The sequence below is a fragment of the Populus alba genome, chromosome 6 (assembly GCF_005239225.2).
Source record: "Populus alba chromosome 6, ASM523922v2, whole genome shotgun sequence".
Taxonomy (NCBI): domain Eukaryota; kingdom Viridiplantae; phylum Streptophyta; class Magnoliopsida; order Malpighiales; family Salicaceae; genus Populus; species Populus alba.
This window is the reverse complement of record NC_133289.1, coordinates 22,171,447-22,191,958: the sequence shown is the minus strand read 5'-3', so window position 1 is coordinate 22,191,958 and position 20,512 is coordinate 22,171,447. Positions and strand designations below refer to the sequence as shown.

Genomic DNA, 20,512 nt, shown 5'->3' with positions numbered 1-20,512 from the left:
CGGTCCTAGCTGGGGAGGGTTTTATCTGCGAGAACGAATCAACCAAGTTCTACATTGGACAGATGTATGGTGACTGCACTGATGTGATTTTTTTAAGCAAATATCAAATATATCAAAAATCATCTAAGATATTGTCAGTTTTACATTTAAATTATTTTTATAACAATTTTATTAATAAACTACTCTAATTTTTTAATTAAAATATTATGTTAGAATCATTTAGCAAAAATATGTCGTTTCTAGTATATTTGGATGGAATTATAGATTAAAAGCCTTTAAAATATATAAAATTCCTTAGTTATTTACAATGAAGGGTTTAATTTAAATATATTTTTAAACAAAAAGTAATTTAAATCATTACAGCTATTACAATTCAAAACATGTTTCTAATTTCCTGGAGGGTTTAATTTGGAATAATATATAATAGAGGGATCAATTTGACAAGAGGTGAAAATAAGAGGAGTAAACAAAGGAAGGAAGATGCCATTAAGTCACTACTAGCGGCGTATTTCTCTCACTTTTTAACGGCCAATCATGATGCACAAGGTCGCTGATGCGTTTCCTGTATTTGACTTTCTTTACAGTTCAACTTACTAGTATAGCCTATAAAACAGCACTTTAGAGATGATCACTACAGTCTACAGCCTTGCAATTACAAGCAATGGAGTCCCCCGTCAACCAAATACCTCTTCAAGACATCCAAGCTCAAGCACCCAGATCAAGGTTTCTATCGAATGTGGTCTACAAAGTGAGAGACAACCTCGTCTTTCGATCCACAGTATGGGCAGAGCTTAATGGTGCCATGGGGGATCTAGGTACGTACATACCAATAGTACTGGCCTTAACATTATCCGTTGATCTTAATTTAGGGACAACATTAATATTCACTGGCATTTACAACATTCTTACCGGGGCAATCTATGGCGTGCCAATGCCAGTCCAGCCAATGAAATCGATAGCTGCTGTGGCTATATCAAATAGTGCAGAATTTGGCGTGCCCGAAATCATGGCAGCAGGAATATGCACTGGTGGGATTTTGTTACTCTTAGGTGTCACGGGTTTGATGCAGCTTGTTTATAAGCTAATCCCGCTGCCCGTTGTTAGAGGAATTCAGCTTTCACAAGGGTTATCATTTGCCATGACTGCGGTCAAGTATATCAGGAAAGTACAAGATTTTTCCAAGTCAAAGTCTGGTGGCGATAGGCATTGGTTAGGGCTAGATGGTCTGGTTCTGGCAATTGTTTGTGCTTGTTTTGTTATTGTCGTTAATGGTGCTGGTGAGGAGGGTGGTGAAAGAGATGGCGATGACATTAATTTGGATGGTAGAGAGAGGCCGAAGAGGAGGGGACCGAGGCAGATTGTAGCCTCGCTTCCTTCTGCTTTTATGGTTTTCTTGCTGGGTGTGATTCTGGCATTTATAAGAAGGCCTGGAGTGGTGCGGGGTTTTAAGTTTGGACCATCTTCCATTGAAGTTGTGAAGATTTCTAAGCATGCTTGGAAAGAAGGGTTTATCAAGGGTACAATCCCCCAGCTCCCTCTATCAGTTCTAAATTCTGTCATTGCTGTGTGCAAGTTGTCATCCGATCTGTTTCCGGGAAAGGATTTCTCGGCCTCCTCCGTTTCGGTATCTGTAGCGATGATGAACATAGTGGGGTGTTGGTTCGGCGCCATGCCATGCTGCCATGGTGCAGGTGGACTGGCTGGGCAGTACAAGTTTGGCGGCAGGAGTGGAGGTTGTGTGGCACTTCTCGGGGCAGCAAAAATGCTTCTGGGTTTGGTTTTAGGAAGCTCTTTAGTGATGGTTTTGAAACAATTCCCTGTTGGGGTCTTGGGGGTGTTGCTGTTATTTGCTGGAATTGAGTTGGCTTTGGCTTCAAGGGACATGAACACAAAGGAGGAAGCCTTTGTGATGCTCATATGCGCTGCCGTTTCACTGGTGGGTTCAAGCGCGGCACTTGGCTTTGTTTGTGGAATTATTGCGCATCTGCTTCTTCATTTGAGAAACTGGCCAAAAGAGCAGCCATGTCCTGCTCTATAGAATCTATAGACGCGTGTAACTCGGTGTTTCAGTTCTGCAGTTTTCATATTGGAGTCATGTAATTATTAATATAATAGTAATTAAAAACTTTATATAATTATTAATTTTAGAGTTAATAGAATTAGAGAAAACAAATTGCGGATTTGACATTTCGTTAGGAGAATAAGATATAATATATCATTGCAACTACCAAAACCAGCCACCAATCGCAGCTGCCTGCCACTTTCACACAACCACCACCAACCATTAATATTCACACTTGAAATTTGATTTTTCATTAAGTTCAGTGCTTCCATTGAAAAGGGTGACGATATTCTCTCCTCCGCCCTTCAGTTTAATGTATCGATATCAAATTGTGATGCGCAGCAGGCAGTAGCGTGCACTCTACAATTATGCTGATTTGACATATCTTTATTACGAGTCAGATGATCCTCCCTCCCACCTTCAATGGTTCTCTCTCTTCTTTGATATTGAACATTACCGAAAAATCCAAAATATCCTTCGAAGTTACCAAAATACGAGAGGATGCATGGTGTCTTTTCCACAGTACACCCTCTTTTAGTTATTGTTACTGGCACACTTGCCCTCGCCCTACTGCAATGATGCTAGTTAGTGCATTGATAACTAAATATTAAGTTTTATAATTTATATAAATTTGTTTTTTATAATGTTATTTTAATTTTGTAATTTAAGTTTTATAGGTTAATATGATTGATTTGGTTTGTTTTTAAAATTTTTATTTTTATTTTATTTTTTGATATCGATTGACTGAGAACTAAATATAATAATTTTTTTATAAAATTATCAGAGTCTTATGACCTAAAAAATAGATTTGACAGGTTAATATGACTTGATTCGAGTTGATTTAATATATTATTATTATAATATTTTTAAAAAATATAATCTTTGATTTTTTTAAGTTAAATTATATTTTTATTTGTTATCTAGATTGTCTTTAAACTTATTAAGTCGAATCATATAAAATAAATTCTTATATAATTTAAATTTTTTTACTAAAAACACATGAAGAATAATTGAATTCTTTTTCACATTCAAAAGAATTTGATCCAACTTTGCTGAGGATAGATTATAGTATAGTATGAAAGTTTCAAGGCGGAGTTAAATAATCATAGTCAATTATCTTAGCATTGATGGCAAACAAAAATGTGCATAAGCAAATAAATTTTTTAATTATTTTTTGAATAAATGATTCAGTTTATTTTTATATAACTGGTTAATTCTTTATATGCTTTTTATTTCTAAATATATTTCTTATATTCTTATATAATAGTTAACTCTTTAATATGTTTTTATCTCAAGTTTTTTCTATTCAAATTGATATAATTATGCTTTTTATACCGAAAATATCCTGGAATTATATAAGAATATAATTTTAATTATTACTTATTTTAATAAACTATAGCAAGACTTGTAGTTTCAATCCTTGGGATACAGGATAATGATTGTCCACGGGTCTTTTTCGACATAGTGACTAGAGAAAGTTTTCACTTCCATTACACAGATGATGATATATCACCTATCAGTTATGACGGCAAAATAGAAGCCACAAAATTACCTAAAAATAATCCATCAATGACACAATGGGCTGATTTTTCAAGCCACTATATAAGATATTTGATTCCCGCTTTATCACGGGCTGATTTTTTTTTTTTCAATCAAAAAATTAAATATATAGGTATTTGCAATATGTTATTTTACTTGAATAATATCTTATGTAAATTAAAAACTTTATACACACATCTAATTAAATAAATTAATAACCATTTATATTAATAAATAAATAAATAATCATTAACCATAACTAAATATGTATATATAAAAGTTAGAAGACGGATATAAATCAAGATATTTGATATTGCAACATGATTTATTCAACTATTATATTCGAATAACTTTGTTTATTAAAATTATTTTTTTATTTAATTAAATAATAATACAAAAAAAATACACACAGAAAATCATATGAAAAAAAATATATCACAAAGTTTCACTTATTAGAAATATTATCTAGAAATAAATATTTTTTATCTTTAAAAATAAAATTCAATTATATAAAACATGAAAAAATATAAATGAATTAGGAATAATCTCTTCAAAAGTGAAATATATACAAAAATATTTTAAAAAAAGCTATCACTATTTAAAAAAAAATACAAAAACTAAAAAAAATCAAATAAAATGAGCATTAATTTCAATATAAATTAAAAGGTTATTTAAAAAACAACATGAATTTTTTTAAAAAAATAGACAAAATTAAGAAAAAAAGAGGTAGGCTAGCAGTTGACCAATTTAAAAAGGGCATATCCATTTTAAAAACAAAATCAATTAAGGCAGAAGACATGTTGTCTGCTCCAGTACGTTTTGAAAAAAAATTCAAGCCAACATATCGCTTGATATTTTATAGATTCTGATTATTGTGGTGGCTGAAAAAAAAAAGATTTATAGTTTTTTATTCCAAATTATTTCAACCCAGATTCGAACAAAAACACCTAGAAAATAATCTAAACACATTGAAAACCCATAAATGCCCTTAAAAATTAAAAAAAAAACACAAACATCTAAAATCAATCTGAAACAAAAACTCTTATCGGGCTTAGATCTGGTTTTTAAGGCAATTTTAAAGTGAAAAAACATAAGTTGAACTTCTCTCGTTAAATAAAATATTTTGACACCAAAATCAACTATTTCGGTGGCTTGAAATCAGTGTTAACATTGATTTTCTTCTTTTACCATTAGAATCTAATGTTCCTTTTCTTTTATCTCAAACCATGTACTAAAAATAAAATTTAAAAACTATTGAGGGATCGAACATATATAATTTATAAAGTTTGAGAATTATAATAAATTTTTTGTGATGATTTGAAAGCATCAATTGTTGTGGTGTTTTTTTTACTTTTATCTTTGATTATATCTTTAATCAATAAATTTGATTTAATTGTGCCAAAAATAATGTAGTTATACAAAATAAAAGCTTAATGACCAGAATAAAAAAATAAAAATTTTAAACAATAAATCTACCTTAAAATATGAGAAGAGATGAATGGTGCACACGTGCACCTTATTTATACGACATCCACATCCTTTAGAGTTTTTGTAATTATCCCTTAACAATCTTTTTTCTAAACAAGTGCAAAGTGTAAGCTCAAAGGAAAAGATATTAATAGCAAAAAGAAAAGTATATTGCTGGCATATGCCATGTTTCAATTCAATGTTTTGTTTAGAAACACGACTGTATTTTATAAAATTTTGAAAATTTTATTTTTTTAATTGTTTTAATGATTTGATGTAAAAAATAATTTAAAAAATCAAAAAAATATATTATTTTAATAAATTAAAAAAAAATTTTAAAAACAATCTCTACCAAACTTCAAAATACTTTTTAAATTGCATGAAAATTGACCTGATTAATTTGATAAATTAATTTATAATCTGATTAAAATTTAGTTTGAATTTAAAAAAAATAATCTTGAAATGATATTATTTTAAATTAATATAAGTTTACTTATTTAATTTGTAAATCATGTTATGGATTGGATTAAAATTAATAAGTTATTGTATTCTTATGATATAAAACGATAATATATAATTTTATTTGCGTCACACCATGATATGCACTAACTTCTACAACAAAGTGTTGATTAAGTGCTTGATGTTATGTGAATTTCGTACGCTGGACAAATCTAAATAGACGAGATTGGTGTCCAAGATAGAACAAAACAAAAAAGTATTTGAAGTCGTCTCAACCCTGACGTATAGACGACTCGTCTTTCGTCGTCCTCCTTTTTTATGGCTACATGAACATGCCATGCATACGAGTGAACATCATGTCGTTTGCTGACACCTTGTTCAATCATTTCAAAAGCTTTCACTGTACAAGGTACAAACACTAATAGAGAGAGAGAGAGAGAGAGATTCAGAGGAGGGAGAGCTCCTGGAATTGTAAGGAAAACCAAGGCTTTGAGAGGTAATTTGCTTTACTATCTCACTTCCTCTTCCAATTCTGCTTTCTGGGTCTTTCAAGCTCCTCTTTTTAGTGTTTCTCTTATCTTAAAGCACTGGACTTTATCCATTTGCAGAGACATAATAGATTAACAGTGAGCTAAAGCTTAGTTTCATTTCAAGCTTTAAAAAGAGCATGAAGGGCCATGAACCAAAGGTGATTTTGACTACACCTTTGATTTTTATGTATTTGTTTTCACTCCAGTTCTCATTTGTTGATTTGTATTTTGTTTATTCAATGAAAATAGTGTACTTAAGTCCATGCACGTGTAATCTTAATCCTTCATTATACTGCTTATGTAATCTGATAATGATTCTTGCTTTTTTAGTGGGTTTAGGTCCTTCTTGTTGCTTTTGATCAATAAAATAACTTCTTTTATAGAAAAAAGAAGAAAAATAAATATTTTTCATTGCAAAGTGTTTGTGAGAATGTGAAAGAAAAGGGCTGTACAGTGTGTATTGATCCTTGAATTGGATTTACTGCAACGTAATGTGTTTTATTTTTTTAAATTTTTTTGGGGGTCTTAAATTGACAGATGCCAAGAATGGAGGACATTCTTAGTCTTCCAGTACAAGATCCTCCTTGTGCAGAGTTTTCTGCTGCTCATATAAAGTGGGTGAAAGTAGAAGGTGGTCGACAAGGTGGCGATGATATTGCCCTAATCCCTTTTGCTAGAGTGGATGATTTTGTAAAAGGAGAATCTTCAAATGCAGAATGTCCTGCTAGCTTTCGAATTGAGTCTAGAAGGAAGAGATCTGAAGGGAGCATCAGCAAACCAAGGGTCGATGGCTATCTTGAATATACACTGTATGTTCATAAATTCGTGCAGTGCTATACAAGGCACCTTCTTCTTTTTTGGGTTTTATGACGAATGAATTAAGAACGCCAGTGTGTAAATGATTGTTCTTGATTTTTGTTCTCTGAAATGTGCTCTCTGCCAAGAGCTCCTTAAAGGATGGCTCTTTTTGTCTGTTTTAAAGGTGAATGTTTTGCAAAATGAATGTTTATTTACCACTAAATGGACAAACATTCAAAGAGAATATTTTAAATGATAAAAGTTAATTATGTCACCGGGAATTGATGCATGTCTTGAAGATCCCTTGTAGTTCAATCCAAGTAATGCATTATGAAAGTTATCTTTCAGATATTGGTGTTCATATGGTCCTGAAGATTATCGAGATAGTGAGTCCACTATGGGGGATGGTTCTCACACCAAACCTGCGACTGGGAAGGGAAGCAGACCCGGGAGGCGTCACATGATGAGAGGTTGCCTTTGCCATTTCACTGTAAAACGCTTATACACTCGCCCCTTCCTTGCTCTTATCATATATAATCAGAGAAAACATGTAGATAAAACAGGGGCCCCGTGTCATGGGATACTTGATGTGGATGCTGCGGGGACAAGAGCTATGTATGCTCCAAGGATTTCAGAAGAATTGCGCCAGAAAGTGATGTCTTTGCTATATATTGGAATATCTTTGGACAATATAATCCAGCATCATGCAGAGGTGGTGCAGGGGCATGGTGGCCCCCTCAACCGAGATGATTTGCTCACTCGGAATGATGTTCGCAACATGGAGAGGATTGCTCGTAATTCATCTTACAAATTGCATGCAGATGATGAATTCAGTGTAAAGATGTGGGTGCAGCGCCACCAGAAGCATGTTTTTTTCTTCCAAGATATGTCAAGCACAGAACCTTTTATTCTGGGGATACAGACAGATTGGCAGCTGCAGCAGATGATCCGTTATGGACATAGTGGTTCGGTAGCTTCTCATTCTACATTTGGCTTGAAGAAACTTAAGGTAATTTGTTCATTTAAGAACTCTTTGATTCTTCATGGTCATGTGTGAAGCCACTGGCATGCAAAAATTTCAAGGATTCAGAAATTTTCTTCGTAAATATTGGTGGTTGACACATTTTAGTATCAAATATCTTATGATTGCAAAAATTTGAATCATTCTAGGCTTGGGCTTGCAACCAAAATCCAGTCTTGAGAGCAGCAATTTTATGTAAAAATCCTAAAGCTCCAAGTCTCCAAATTCTTCCTTCCTAGACCACAATTCAAGGAACACAATTGTTCAAGGGCCTTTATTTTATACTTTTGACCTTCAAATTCATCAATATAGTGTGCATTAGATCATTTAAATGGACCAAACATCATGATTAGAAATTATTTGGGCTAAACATTGAGGAAGAATTGAATTGCTATACTGTGGAATATGAAAAGGTGTTATAGGTATTAATTCAATAGCAATTCAATGGTAATTTTCTCCATTGCAGTATCCCCTGTGTACTTTACTGGTTTTTGACTCATCTCAAAATGCAATTCCGGTTGCTTGGATCGTTGCCTCCTCATTTGTTACTCAAGATATCCACAAATGGATTGGCTCTTTGGCTGAAAGAATCCGAAGCAAGGACCCGAGATGGAGGCCTAATGCCTTTTTAGTGGATGATCCTTCTTTTGATATTTCTTTCATAAGGTAATTTTTTTTGGCAGGGACTGTCAATTTCTTCTACTTGACCCTAACTTTCAATGGGGAATCTAAATTCCTTCGTGGTTTTTAATTGCAGAGAGGCTTTCCAATGCCGGTTCCTATTATGTGCCTGGCATGTTCGCCGTGCTTGGATGAGAAGTCTTTTAAAGAAATGCTGCAACATTGATGTCCAGCGAGAGATGTTTAAGCACTTGGGTTGGATTTTGTATTCTACAAGAAGTGGGCCAAATGCTGATAATGCAGTTGAAGAGTTCATGCAAGTATATGTTGACCAATGTATCTTTATGGATTATTTCAAGAGGAGATGGTTGCCATATATAGGTATATGTTTCTCTTATGCATTATTCTACTTGTCTGAGAATAAAAGCCTTCTCCTTGTTTCTTGGAGGAATCTTTATAACGTAATTTTTTTTGTCATATTATATTTCAACCATCTAATTTCACATATAAACATGCATTGTTGAAATAGGATATTATTTATTCCCAGCTTTGATCCCATAATAATTTCTGTAATGAAATAGGGATTTTCTTTATTTATTCATTTGGTGCTAAAAAATGGTAGGCAGTTACATGTAGAAAAAAGGAATATTGGAAAGAAAGATTTTTAACCATGATTGAAATAACAGCTGCATATTGAAGAACAACACAGAACATTGTTCTTATGTAAGTCTTCCAAATGTAACACATTATTCATATGACATCTTATGATGTAGTTATTAATAAATTCTAACTTGGTTCACAAATGATAGCTAGTTTGACTAAATTATTAATTATGTATAAGTGGGGATATAATAGAAGAAAAAAGTGGAAGATTTAGAAATAACATGTATTAGCAAACAGCTAGTATACAATGACCTTGATGTAAAACATCAGCTATTAAAATATGCAAATAACGGAGAAGTGATAACTTCTGCAGTGATATCAGCGTCATGTTCATTGTCATTCAGCCCCTCCATATAGCTACTGAAGATCAAATTAAAAGCCTGTATTATCCATTCAAAATAATTCGTAGCTGTAACTTTTAATATTAGATGCTTGTTTTAACCTGCCTTCTTGTGTTACAGAGTTGTGGATTAATAGCATAAGGTCTCTCCCTGTAGCCAGTACAGAGCCCCTGGCTGCAATTGAATCCTACCACTTAAGGTTGAAATCCAAGCTTTTCGATCAGCAATATGCTAATTCCTATACAAGAATTGACTGGTTGATCCACACTTTGACAACTGAATTCCACTCCTTATATTGGTTAGATCAATACAGTGCAGAGACTGGGTATTTCACAAATGTAAGGGACAAGGCTTTCTTAACTAATGCTTGGTATCAGGCCCTGCACATCCCTGATGTCGATGTGATATTGGATGAACAAAATCTACAGCTTGTGAAAGTGATCTCCCAGACCGATAGAAGTCTGGCATATACAATTTGGAACCCTGGTTCTGAGTTTGCCCTCTGTGACTGTCCCTGGTCAAGACAGGGAAATCTCTGTAAGCATGTCATCAAGGTGGCAATTTTATGTAAAAATCGACAGGTTGCAAGGCCATTATTGGCATCTCAAGTTTATCGCCAGGCCTTGCTTACCCTTCTGCAGAACCCCCCCGATGATCCTCTGGTTCTTGAGCATGCGATTTTGCGTGTTAGCCGCTTGCAACAGGATATCAAAGGTTTGGAAGACTTGTCTAATAATGGGTTACTCCAGCCATCACCACCTGAAATGAACTCTCAAGTAGGAGATAGTCTTCTGCTTTTCCCACACCTTCATTGATTGAGCTACTGGAAAGGTGATAGAGCACCTTTTTTTTTCTTTTTTTCCAGCTTGAAGGCTTTTCCATTTGGCCAAGGTTTTGAAAGAGAACATGAAGTTATGTCCTTTGATCTGCTGGCAAGCTAACTTCAGAACACGTCAGAACTTGCACCAGCTTGCTTTGACAAGTTCAAAACTTGCATTCATGAAACACAGGGTTTTTGCCTGTGAAGGTACATTTTATTTCCTTAAATACTAATCATTGAACATTCTTAGTATACTACTTTGATAGCCAGGGAAGAAAAAAAGAAACCGAAACCAATAGGAAAAGAGAAATAGTTATGTTAATTCAGATTTTGTTGAGTTCAGCTGTTGAACCTGTTCATTGTTCTGTCTTGATAAGTTTGGCCCCTGAATAATTCTTTGTTTATGAACTTGTTTGTTTTTCCGTCAAGCTAACATTTTTTGTCTCTCTGATTTAGGGAATGTATTACGTGGGATCTATGGTTGCCTGGTTTTAGTGTTGGATATTTACCTGTGAGTTGGCAGAAGGTAATAGCTCTACAGGCATGTTCATATGATGCATGATTTCTTAGTTTTCTGTCTTGATAACATTTTTTTGTCTCCCGTCGTTTCTAACTGCATTTGTCTCACAGATGGCCTATGTTGACGCCCTGTTTCATGGTTTGATATAAGCAAATCTTGCCAGAAAACAAGCAAAATAAAGTGGAGTCATCTTTAGCTAGTAAGTTCTATGTGTGTGCGATTGTAGAGTAATTTTTCCTTTTTATTCTGCATAATCGATAGGTTCCAGAAGAAGGAAAATCAAGGGAGATACAAATTCTTCAATAATTAATAGATTGGGTGTTTCTCCCCCTTTTCATTTTCATACAAAAAAAAAATGAACAGGAAAAGCTGAACCCCAAGAGACAAATATGGACAAAAGTTTTTAATGTGGATGCCGTTACCAAAGATGTTTAGAAAAAAATTATGATATCTGGTAGAAATTGCTTTTCAAAATATTTTTTGTTTTAAAATATATTAAAATAATTTTTTTTAAAAAACTATTTTTAATATCAGCATGTTAAAATAATACAAAAAATAATAATAATTTGAAACTGAAAAAAAAAATCAAAATTTTTCAAAAGCACGGTCCAATTACGATCCTAATCACCCTTTTAATCTTGAAAACAAATCTAAGGGCTTTCTTAAAGTGAGAAGGTGCAGGATTTTAGTTGGTCCTCTATCATCTGGCTTGCACTATGTTTTGGGTCTAATTAATTTTTTTTTGAATATAAAAAAAAAATGTAGACATTGCTAATGTTTTTTCTAGTTGAAAACAAAAAAAAACTAAATAGTGTGAGAATTGATTCAATGTGACTTGATCACTTTGATGAGTCTAAAGACAACCCAAATGATAGATAAAAACGTAGTTTGATTCAAAATAAATATTTAAGATGATATTTTTTAATAAACAATGAGATGACAACTTATTGGATTTATTCGGATTAATTCGGGTCACCTTGTCAAATTTCATATCAAATTATGAAATCATGATAATCCTATAAAAAAAAATTAAAACAAATTACAAAGCTTAATTTTTAATAAACTCAATGTTAAATGATGAAATTGAAAAAAAAAAATTTAAAAAATTCCAAAAAAATATTCCAAGTCAACCTGAGTTATCCTGTCAAATTTGTGATCTAAGTAATGAGATTGGGATAACTCAATAGAAAGTAAATTAAAACAAATTATGAATCTCAATTCTTAATCAACCCATTTGAAAAAAAAAATCGATTAGAAAAACATACAAAAGATAACTCGAGTCAACCAAGATTAACCTGAGTTATGAGATAGAGATAACCTCATAGAAAAAAACTGAAATAGATCGCGAAGTTTAATTTTCAATTAATTTAATGTTTGAAGAATGAAATTGAGAACAAAAAAAAAATCAATTAGAAAAAAGAAAAAAATATTCGAGTCAACCGAATTAACCTGTCAAACCTATAGTTCAAGCTATAAATTTAAGATAATCTTATAAAAGTAGATTGAAAAAAGTACAAAGCCCTATCCCCAATAAATTTATTGTTGAAGAATGGAATTGAAATTTTAAAAAGAAAACATATATTAAAAATAAAAGTTATAAAAAAACTATTCCGGTTAATAATGTGATGTGAGGAGGAGCATGGTAAAACACCCTCCTCCTTTAGTTTTTTGTCAATGGGATTAATTTTGGGAGAAGCACATTCTACTCGTCAAAAAAAGGGGTAAGAGTCATGGTATTGTTTTCATGACTGGGCAACTAGGGAACAAGATTTTCTGTTGGTGTAATGCATTAAAATCTTAAATGGTTCTTCAAGTGTAATAAGATGGACACAGATGAAGTTGCCAGTCATAAGGATCTTATTTCAATATTTCTTAGTATGGATCATTTATTCTTTCAGTCTTTCCTGCTTCAGATTCAGACCCAGATATGAAAAGACATAATTTTGTTTCTCCAGGAGGTGTTACCCCCAGGATCATGTGCTGATGTGGATAAGAAGTCTAATCTTAGGTAATATCCTTAATTAACTGTTAGTTCAACTGTATATTTTCTCGTGACATGTTGCTTTTTAGGAAGACCACATGTACTACAAATCTAGTGTACACTTTATTCTCTCTTCAAATTGATCCTTGTAATTTCTAGATTCCTTGAAACAACAAGGTACTTGCAAAAAAGTAACGACAGAATGCAAGTCAGGTTTTTGCAAGGACTTCCTTTGTAATTTCTCTTTTTCACTGCACAAATTATCGTTGGAGCAGAACTGTTATCTTATCTGGCAACCGTGTCATTATTTGAAAAACTGCTTCATGTTGGTGCCATGGAGATTTAAAGGTGGTCTAAGATGTTGTGGCTGTAAAGTAAGTCAGGTTAATTCTAGGACCATCAATTTAGTTTCTCTGTTTCACAGCACAAATTATCGTTGTAGCATAAGTGGTACCTTGTCTGGCAACCATGTCATTACTTGAAAAACTGCTTCATGTTGATGTCATGGAAATTTAAGCTGGTCTAAAATGTTGTGGCTAAAGCTTGCTCAACCTTTCAAAGACCCCACTTTAGATCATGATTTGTAAATGCGAACAGCAACAACTCTGGACAGTTATTAGATTAGGGCCATTGCTTCTTGTGTTTATTACCCGGGCAGGTGTTTCATTAATTGTCTTGCTATAACATGGTAAGCATGGAAGACCAGTAGGCAGATTAGAGAGTGAGTTTTTAAAGTTCCCGTGATGAATGTGTTGGCCACGAACGATAGAGACCTTTCTCATCTTTCCAGATTTTCATATGAAGGGTCTCACATGTATATCTTGTGATAATTAGATGAAAGGATCTTATCGTGGGTAGCTCGATGAGTTATTGGCATGATGTCCACACCGTTAAGCGTTTTAAGCCACGAGCCACCAAAAACCAAAGGCAACGGCAACTTTTGGGAAAGGTGGGATAGAAGATACAATTGTAAAACAGAGAATGCCATGCGCATCATCGAAGGGGAACATCTCCTAGGTTGATGGAGAAGATATGACTGGAGCTATTGAGAAATGTATATACAGTAGGACCAAATCTGAGAAGATTTTAGTCTACCCACAGAAATCTTCCTTGGTGTCATTCTTGTCGTGTTATGGTAGCTTATCATGGTTTTGCTCTCATCTTAGCTAACACAACTCATGTATTATATCTAAATTTTATGTGAAAATGTGCTACTATAGCTAGAAACCCAAACCGCAACTTGCAAGTGATATAGCGGTGAAAATGGAAGACTCTGAGGAAGCTTTGATTATCATTGGATTAGTTTTTACGTTTCAAAGAGTGAACCTGAAATCTATTGCACTCATTTGACTAGCCAAATTAGCATGAAAAGATATTTTTATGTATTATTTGACTGGAACTGAACCTGAAACTAAAAGGTGGCGACTGGCAAGGTTTTTCTTGCTCCCTTCACCATATGGTGAATCATGAAGGAGTTCAGAAGTAGAGGGAAGCAGAAACCCCGGGGAGATGAGGCTGCTGTGTACTGAAAACGTAGGTGACCAGAAGCTGGAAATATAAGAACAGAATAAACAATGACATTGAAGTAGACATCAGATCTTTCCATTGGAAAGTACATATATATAGCTAAGATGAATCTCATACATGTAATTACAATCCCTGCAAACCTACTGTTTCTCTCTACATTCATCTTATTAACCACTCAAAAACAAGCATGGCAATTCAATTATAAAAATATAAGGAAACTTAATCTTCTTGCACACTTCTTTTCATTCTGTTCTTTTCTATCTCCAAATGTCTTTTAAACTTGAATTCTGCTACATGCCATTATGTGAAACAATTCTTGGATGATTGCTATAAAATGGGTCCGGTCCCATCCCCTTGTTACCAAGAATACAAGGCAAGCAATTGTGATCTTTCAGGGCTGGTTAAAGGAGAAATCTCTAAAAAGAATCATCAATTTAGTAGAGCGGTGGAGGTGGTGGAGATGCGTAAGGTATGCCACTAATCGGTGGCAATGGACCATTATACACTGGAGCTGGTGGAGGCGGTGAATTATAAACTGGAGGTGGAGGCGGCAAGTATTGAACTGGAGGTGATGGTGGAGGCAGTTGCTCATGGCATGGCGGAGGTGATGGAGGTGGAGGGTGTTCTGCACATGAGGGAGGTGGTGGTGGAGGGGGTGATTGATAAATAGGAGGTGGCGGGGGTGGTGGAGATGGGTTTGGCGGGGGTGGTGGGAAGTAGACGGGGGGAGGTGGATTTATTGGGGGTGGCGGCGGCATTGATGATGGAGGGGGTGTTGAGGGTAATGCTGATGGAGGAGCTGGTGAAGGTGGGGGTGGGGGTGGTGGTGATTGTGGCGGGGGTGGTGGGGGTGAAGTAACCGGTGGGGGCCGTGGAGAAGGATCGAACTTGTGACATTTAAAAGCCTCACACTTAACTGGCCTAGACAAGAACACTTTACATTGCAATGTTGATCTCTGTTTGGGCCTGTTCCTCAAACAATTCCTGCCATCATCAAAATTTTCCAAATCCAAACACGCTGGTGGTTCACCAGTGAAGAAGTTATAAGCATAACTAAAGTTCTTCAGATGTGGAAGCATACACACGCTACCAGGGATATTTCCTGACAGCATATTATGTGCCACATTTAGCAGTTCTAGACTCTCCATTTCTCCGATGTTGTCAGGCAAAGAACCGAAGAGTTTGTTATTACTCACATCAAAAACTGTCACCTTCTTAAGCAATCCTATCTCCCTAGGTAAACACGAGCGCAAGCCATTGTTCATGAGAATCACTTCATTTAGGGTCTTAGACATGTTAACCAAACTTGTCGGAAAACACCCGTGGAATTTATTATTCGCAAGAACAATAACAGAAACCGGTGAGTTACCAAAATTATCAGGTAATTCAAGAGCAAACCTGTTGTGGTTTATGAATATTGCGTCGAGATCCTTGTCAAACAGTTCTTTCGGCAAATCACCTTCAAACTCATTAAATCGAAGATCAAGATACTTGAGCTTTGGAAGATCAAGAACAACGTAAGGAAACCTGCCCGCAAAACGATTGTTGCTTAGATCCAGCTCGTAGAGTAGTTTTAGTTTCTTGAAAGATTTTGGTACTTTCCCGCAGAATCTGTTGGAGTTAACGTGAAACAAGGCAATGTCCGTCAGGAGTCCGAGCTCTTCAACCAAGTGCCCTGCCATGTCGCCATGATTTAGATCAATCCCAGCAACGGTTTGAATCGACGAATTGTCGAGAGATGTGGCACAGAAGACACCAGTGTAGTTGCAGACGTCGGATCCATCCCAGTTGGATGTGAGGTTCAATGGGTCCGAGATGATGGCTAGTTTCCATGCTTGGAGTGCAATGTAGGCACTTCTGAGTCTAGGGTTGTCGAATTTGAGGCAAGCTGGTAACATCAGATACTCATCTTCTATATCAAGTTCCTCTCTGTAGTGTAAAAGCTGTCTATGGCTTTGCTTAATATGTATTGTTTGCGAGTCTCTAGGGCCAGCATTGCTAGAAAAAGAGTGGTGTTGGGCAGTGGTCAGGCAAATGAGAGTGAGAGTGGCAAAGAATGGAAGAATGTGAGTCTTTGCCTTCATCAGACACCAGTGAACATGTATGGATCTTTTTCTTTAATATAAAACGGGATCCTCTCTCTGTCTCTGCTAGGTTTTTCTTTGATTTCTTCAAGATTTAGAGAGACAAAGGGCAAGAGAGGTGGCAATGGAGGAAGAGGTTTTGAAGGGGGAGGTTTTGCATAGATTTGAGAGTGCTTTTGAAGGCAACGGGAACAATAAATAGTAAAGACTACTAGCTAGTCACAAGAGAAAGGCCAGTGTGAGGTATGAATGAATGAACAAGCTTCCTTCCTAGTTTTAATAACAAATTTCTTGGTGCTTCTTTCTCACGATGACTTGGCTCTATTTTCTGGCCATGACTAAAAACCCCACGAAAACTAACAGCCTAACAGGTTGGTGCTCTTACAGGTAATGGATGGCTCTGAGGAGGTTCTTTTCTTGAAATTTGCGAGTATGATATTTAGCTGTCGGTTGTCAAATATTAAGGATTCGAGGCCCACCGTAGTAAATGTCTCGCCTTGAAACAGTCGTCCCAAATTAAACACTGTTTTTGGGAATTAATTTTAATATTTGTAGATTAATTTTGTCTTCGATCCACTTATTAAAAGGATGGATGATTTTACTGTATTTCTTCACCTAAACAATATTTTAGTTCTGTTTCTGCGGTTTAACTTGTGTTTTAAAGTTTTTTTAATTGAAACAAATATTAAATTTACTTTTTTATATGGTTTTCCAAAGTTTTAATAATGTTAACAATAAAATAATATATAAAAAATTTATTATTTTAATATATTTTTTATTACAAAATATTTTTATAAAAATACATTACACCGTATTACCAAGCACACAACACACACTTAATAGTGTTGCTAATAATATTGTCCGGCCTGCTTTTCAAGATGTTTTACATCTCAAAGGATATAAAAATAATATTTTTTAGGTATTTTTAATAATTATGATATATCAACATTACAAATTAAAAAAAATATATTATTTTAATATATTTTTAAATAAAAATATATTTTTCATTTAATATAATACATTAACAAACACACATTAATCACTAACCCCACAATAGAACTTCAAAAAAGCATCACATTTTTCCTTCACCTAAACATTATCCTATCCACATATGAACTTAGTTTCGAGCCCTAAAATTGGATTTCAAACAATCATCACATTTGTGAACAAATTTTAATTTTTACCTTATATATATATATATATATATATATATATATATAAAATGTTTCCTTTCAAGAGGGGCCAAATTTAGGAGTGGGGCTGTAGGCCCTACTATGTGTAGGCTCTTGAATTAGAGGAGTAGGTATATGAATTGATAGAAGCAAGCAAGTCTTCTAGTATTTGTAAGGCTACAATTTCTCGGTCAGACGAGTCAGTTAGTACAGCAGCATTTGCCGGACACCTTCTTTTATGGGCAGTTGCCGCTTCTTCCTCCCCTCAGCTACCAGTTCAACCCCTTGTTTAACCCTCTCTTTCTGTGTTAAGCTGTTGATTAGATATAGGAGTGCCGTTTTGACGAGAAAAATGTGTCAGAATTTGTAGCTCATTTCATTTATTTTATTTATTTATTGGGTTTTGAATCTTTTGATACGCACCCGAAACTCAAAATCAATCTCTTTTTATTATATTTATTTCTGAATTTATCGGCATGCGAGTAAAATAACATAATATAAGATAAATTTTGGGTAACAGAATTTTTATTAATCAAAACTAGATATAGTTGGATTTAAACAAAAAAAAAAAAATTTCATTTAATATTTCATCAGATAAAATAGATATTTAGAGCATTGAATTTTGATAGCCTGAATTGGATTGTTACACCATTAATAATATAAAATAAAGAGTCTTTCACATGAAAAGGAAATTGTTTAAAATTAAAATAAATCAAGAGTTAATCTGAAAAGTTGAAGAAAACAGAAGAGAATTAAAAAATAACTACTATTCAATTTTATTCCAACATTACATTATGAATAATAACTTTTAATATTATAAATATATGTATAATAATATTAAGAAGTTTAACAGTGAAGCTCATTTATTATAATTTCACATAATTTATTATATAATAAAAACTCATATTTATAGATAATTAGAAAAATAAAAAAACGCTTCTTTCAAAATGGAACAAAAACCTTATACTTCTTTATACAAGTGTTTGATAATATGATTGTGGTTGCTTTTTAAAATACTTTTTGTGTTAAAATGCATCAAAATAATATGTTTTTTATTTTTAAAATTAGCGTATCAAAACGATATAAAATATACAATAAAAAATTATTTTTTAACAAAGAATAGTTTTTTTTTAAAACACAAGTACAACCATGTTTTTAAACATTACACTAACATTAAATTGGATTTATGATAGCAAAACATGAAAAGAAAAGGAAAAAACTTATATCCATGAGTGAACCTGTTTCAATCAAAATTCAAACCATTCTATAAAGTCTTGTGTAAGAATTTTAGTTGGATCATACCTCTTAAATCATAAAGCCAATCCCTAAGTGACATTTTTAAAGGTCAAAACATTATTTCCTGGTAACAAATCATTGCAACAATTTTTTTTTTTTTAAAAAAGGATGTTAACCGTAATAACGAATCGTGAGCTCATCAGGCTCCTGTACAACGCAAGGGGCACCGGCTAACTTGCAGGCCTGAGCCATACCCCACCTGAGAAAAATATCGGTGACGTAACATTTGAAGGGATAGCAGTGGTGGGGTTCCAAGAAAATGACAAAGTATGCGAGCGACATAGACATGTGAGGTGTGGACCCAAAAGCTTTGACGTCTCTCATGGCTGAACCGTCGGCGCCTGTCCTATGTATAGGCAGAGCGGCACAGGGGGGGCAGCCCGGCAAGGGACACCCCCCATTCTGCTCCTGGTTCACCGCATCGCTCGTGACCATCCAATCAATTTTCTTCCTCTCGGTCGTGGGCTCAGTGAATCCGTTATAGTTTTGGGCTTTGGGATATCGCATATTTGTGTGAGTAAGGCCATGAGCCTAGCGAATTGTGTTCGTGGCCCAATAAGTGGCTACAATACGTCGTCGACTTGGACTTGTCTTCACCATAATTTGGGCTGGGCCTGTATGCTATTAAGTATAAGATGAGGAGCCCATTTGTCTTCATTAGATTCAGATTTTGGTTGAGTTTATGATTAAGGATGGAATAATTGGTATATGCAATAGAAGAATTGAGGTGGAGGTTTAAGTCAGTCTTTAAAAATGACGAGTCTTTAAAAATAGCTTTGTATCGCTATTTAATATATCATTTTAATTTCATTTTATTTCAATTTTAAATTTATACAAATTCATTATCACTTTGTACTTAATTTTATTAGATAAAAAAAAAAATTCAAGTTCCAACTACTAATAACTTTATCATTATAACTCATAATTACAAGACTTAGCTCGTTTCATGACCTAACCTAAAACCCAAATTGATAGATGGGTATATCAACTCACAAATTAATGAGTGGACTCAAGCATGTTAATGTTTTTTAAGGAAACGATATTATTTTAATTTTTTTTCATATTAAAAATAATATTGTTTTAATAAAAAAAATAACTAGACAATTTTCATTTTAAACATCTTCTTGAGAGGTTTAGGAGCAAACTCAGCTTCGGCCATACTTCAGACTAACAGGGTATAAAGTTTACTTGATAAGCTAGACTAGATTTAAAAACTATATTAAAGCTATAAAATATCATCCAATATCAAAATTTTAAATTATTGGAATGAATTGCAAGATATTTTGACATTAAAACAAATAAAGGCTTAAATTAAATACTTTAGTTAACATGTTTGTTTTTAAGCTAATTCGAATTTAAAAACATGGAAGCCAATATATGAATATTTTTAGACACAAAAATATTTTTTAAAGTTAAAAAAAATGAAATTTTTATATAAATTGTGATCACAACTAAAATTGATCTAAAAATACATTGCAAAGGGTTAAATTAGTGTCCGGGAGACAGTTATGGGTCGTAATTATCGATGCAGAGGACAAAGTCTTACACAAGTGATCGAGTTAAAGACATTGGTTCACGGGCAACACATGGGGTGGCCACTCCTCCGCCGGC

The 20,512-nt window shown here is 34.0% G+C and overlaps 3 protein-coding genes across 11 annotated transcripts; 2 read left to right on the top strand and 1 right to left on the bottom strand.

Annotated features, from left to right (window-relative positions):
• Positions 1 to 512: 512 nt before the first annotated feature.
• LOC118053455 (molybdate transporter 1) lies at positions 513 to 2,155 on the top strand. Its single transcript, XM_035064708.2, has one exon. The coding sequence runs from the start codon at positions 662 to 664 to the stop codon at positions 2,036 to 2,038; it is 1,377 nt and encodes a 458-aa protein (XP_034920599.1). The 5' UTR covers positions 513 to 661; the 3' UTR covers positions 2,039 to 2,155.
• Positions 2,156 to 5,869: 3,714 nt separating this feature from the next.
• On the top strand, positions 5,870 to 13,710 carry LOC118053456 (uncharacterized). Of its 9 annotated transcripts, none has more exons than XM_035064710.2 (11): positions 5,870 to 6,023; positions 6,136 to 6,215; positions 6,595 to 6,866; positions 7,204 to 7,864; positions 8,343 to 8,542; positions 8,634 to 8,878; positions 9,622 to 10,528; positions 10,778 to 10,847; positions 10,952 to 11,040; positions 12,797 to 12,849; positions 13,657 to 13,710. In XM_035064710.2, the coding sequence occupies exons 2-7, from the start codon at positions 6,195 to 6,197 to the stop codon at positions 10,314 to 10,316; spliced, it is 2,094 nt and encodes a 697-aa protein (XP_034920601.1). In that variant the 5' UTR covers positions 5,870 to 6,023; positions 6,136 to 6,194; the 3' UTR covers positions 10,317 to 10,528; positions 10,778 to 10,847; positions 10,952 to 11,040; positions 12,797 to 12,849; positions 13,657 to 13,710. The 9 variants fall into 9 exon arrangements, with proteins under 9 accessions (XP_034920601.1, XP_073266052.1, XP_034920605.1 ...); XM_073409951.1 differs by lacking the exon at positions 13,657 to 13,710 and having other exon boundaries at positions 7,204 to 7,325; positions 7,410 to 7,864; positions 12,797 to 13,110; XM_035064714.2 differs by lacking the exon at positions 13,657 to 13,710 and having other exon boundaries at positions 9,622 to 10,215; positions 10,367 to 10,528; positions 12,797 to 13,110.
• Positions 13,711 to 14,377: 667 nt separating this feature from the next.
• LOC118053457 (leucine-rich repeat extensin-like protein 4) lies at positions 14,378 to 16,808 on the bottom strand. The gene has a single exon (XM_035064717.2). The coding sequence runs from the start codon at positions 16,431 to 16,433 to the stop codon at positions 14,784 to 14,786; it is 1,650 nt and encodes a 549-aa protein (XP_034920608.1). The 5' UTR covers positions 16,434 to 16,808; the 3' UTR covers positions 14,378 to 14,783.
• Between the last annotated feature and the right edge of the window lie 3,704 nt (positions 16,809 to 20,512).

Coding starts and splice junctions, on each gene's coding strand:
- LOC118053455 (XM_035064708.2), top strand. CDS start 662: ATGGAGTCCCCCGTCAACCAAATACCTCTTCAAGACATCCAAGCTCAA.
- LOC118053456 (XM_035064710.2), top strand. CDS start 6,195: ATGAAGGGCCATGAACCAAAG. Junction 6,216..6,594: donor TGAAGGGCCATGAACCAAAG/GTGATTTTGACT, acceptor TTAAATTGACAG/ATGCCAAGAATGGAGGACAT. Junction 8,543..8,633: donor TTTGATATTTCTTTCATAAG/GTAATTTTTTTT, acceptor TTTTAATTGCAG/AGAGGCTTTCCAATGCCGGT.
- LOC118053457 (XM_035064717.2), bottom strand. CDS start 16,433: ATGAAGGCAAAGACTCACATTCTTCCATTCTTTGCCACTCTCACTCTC.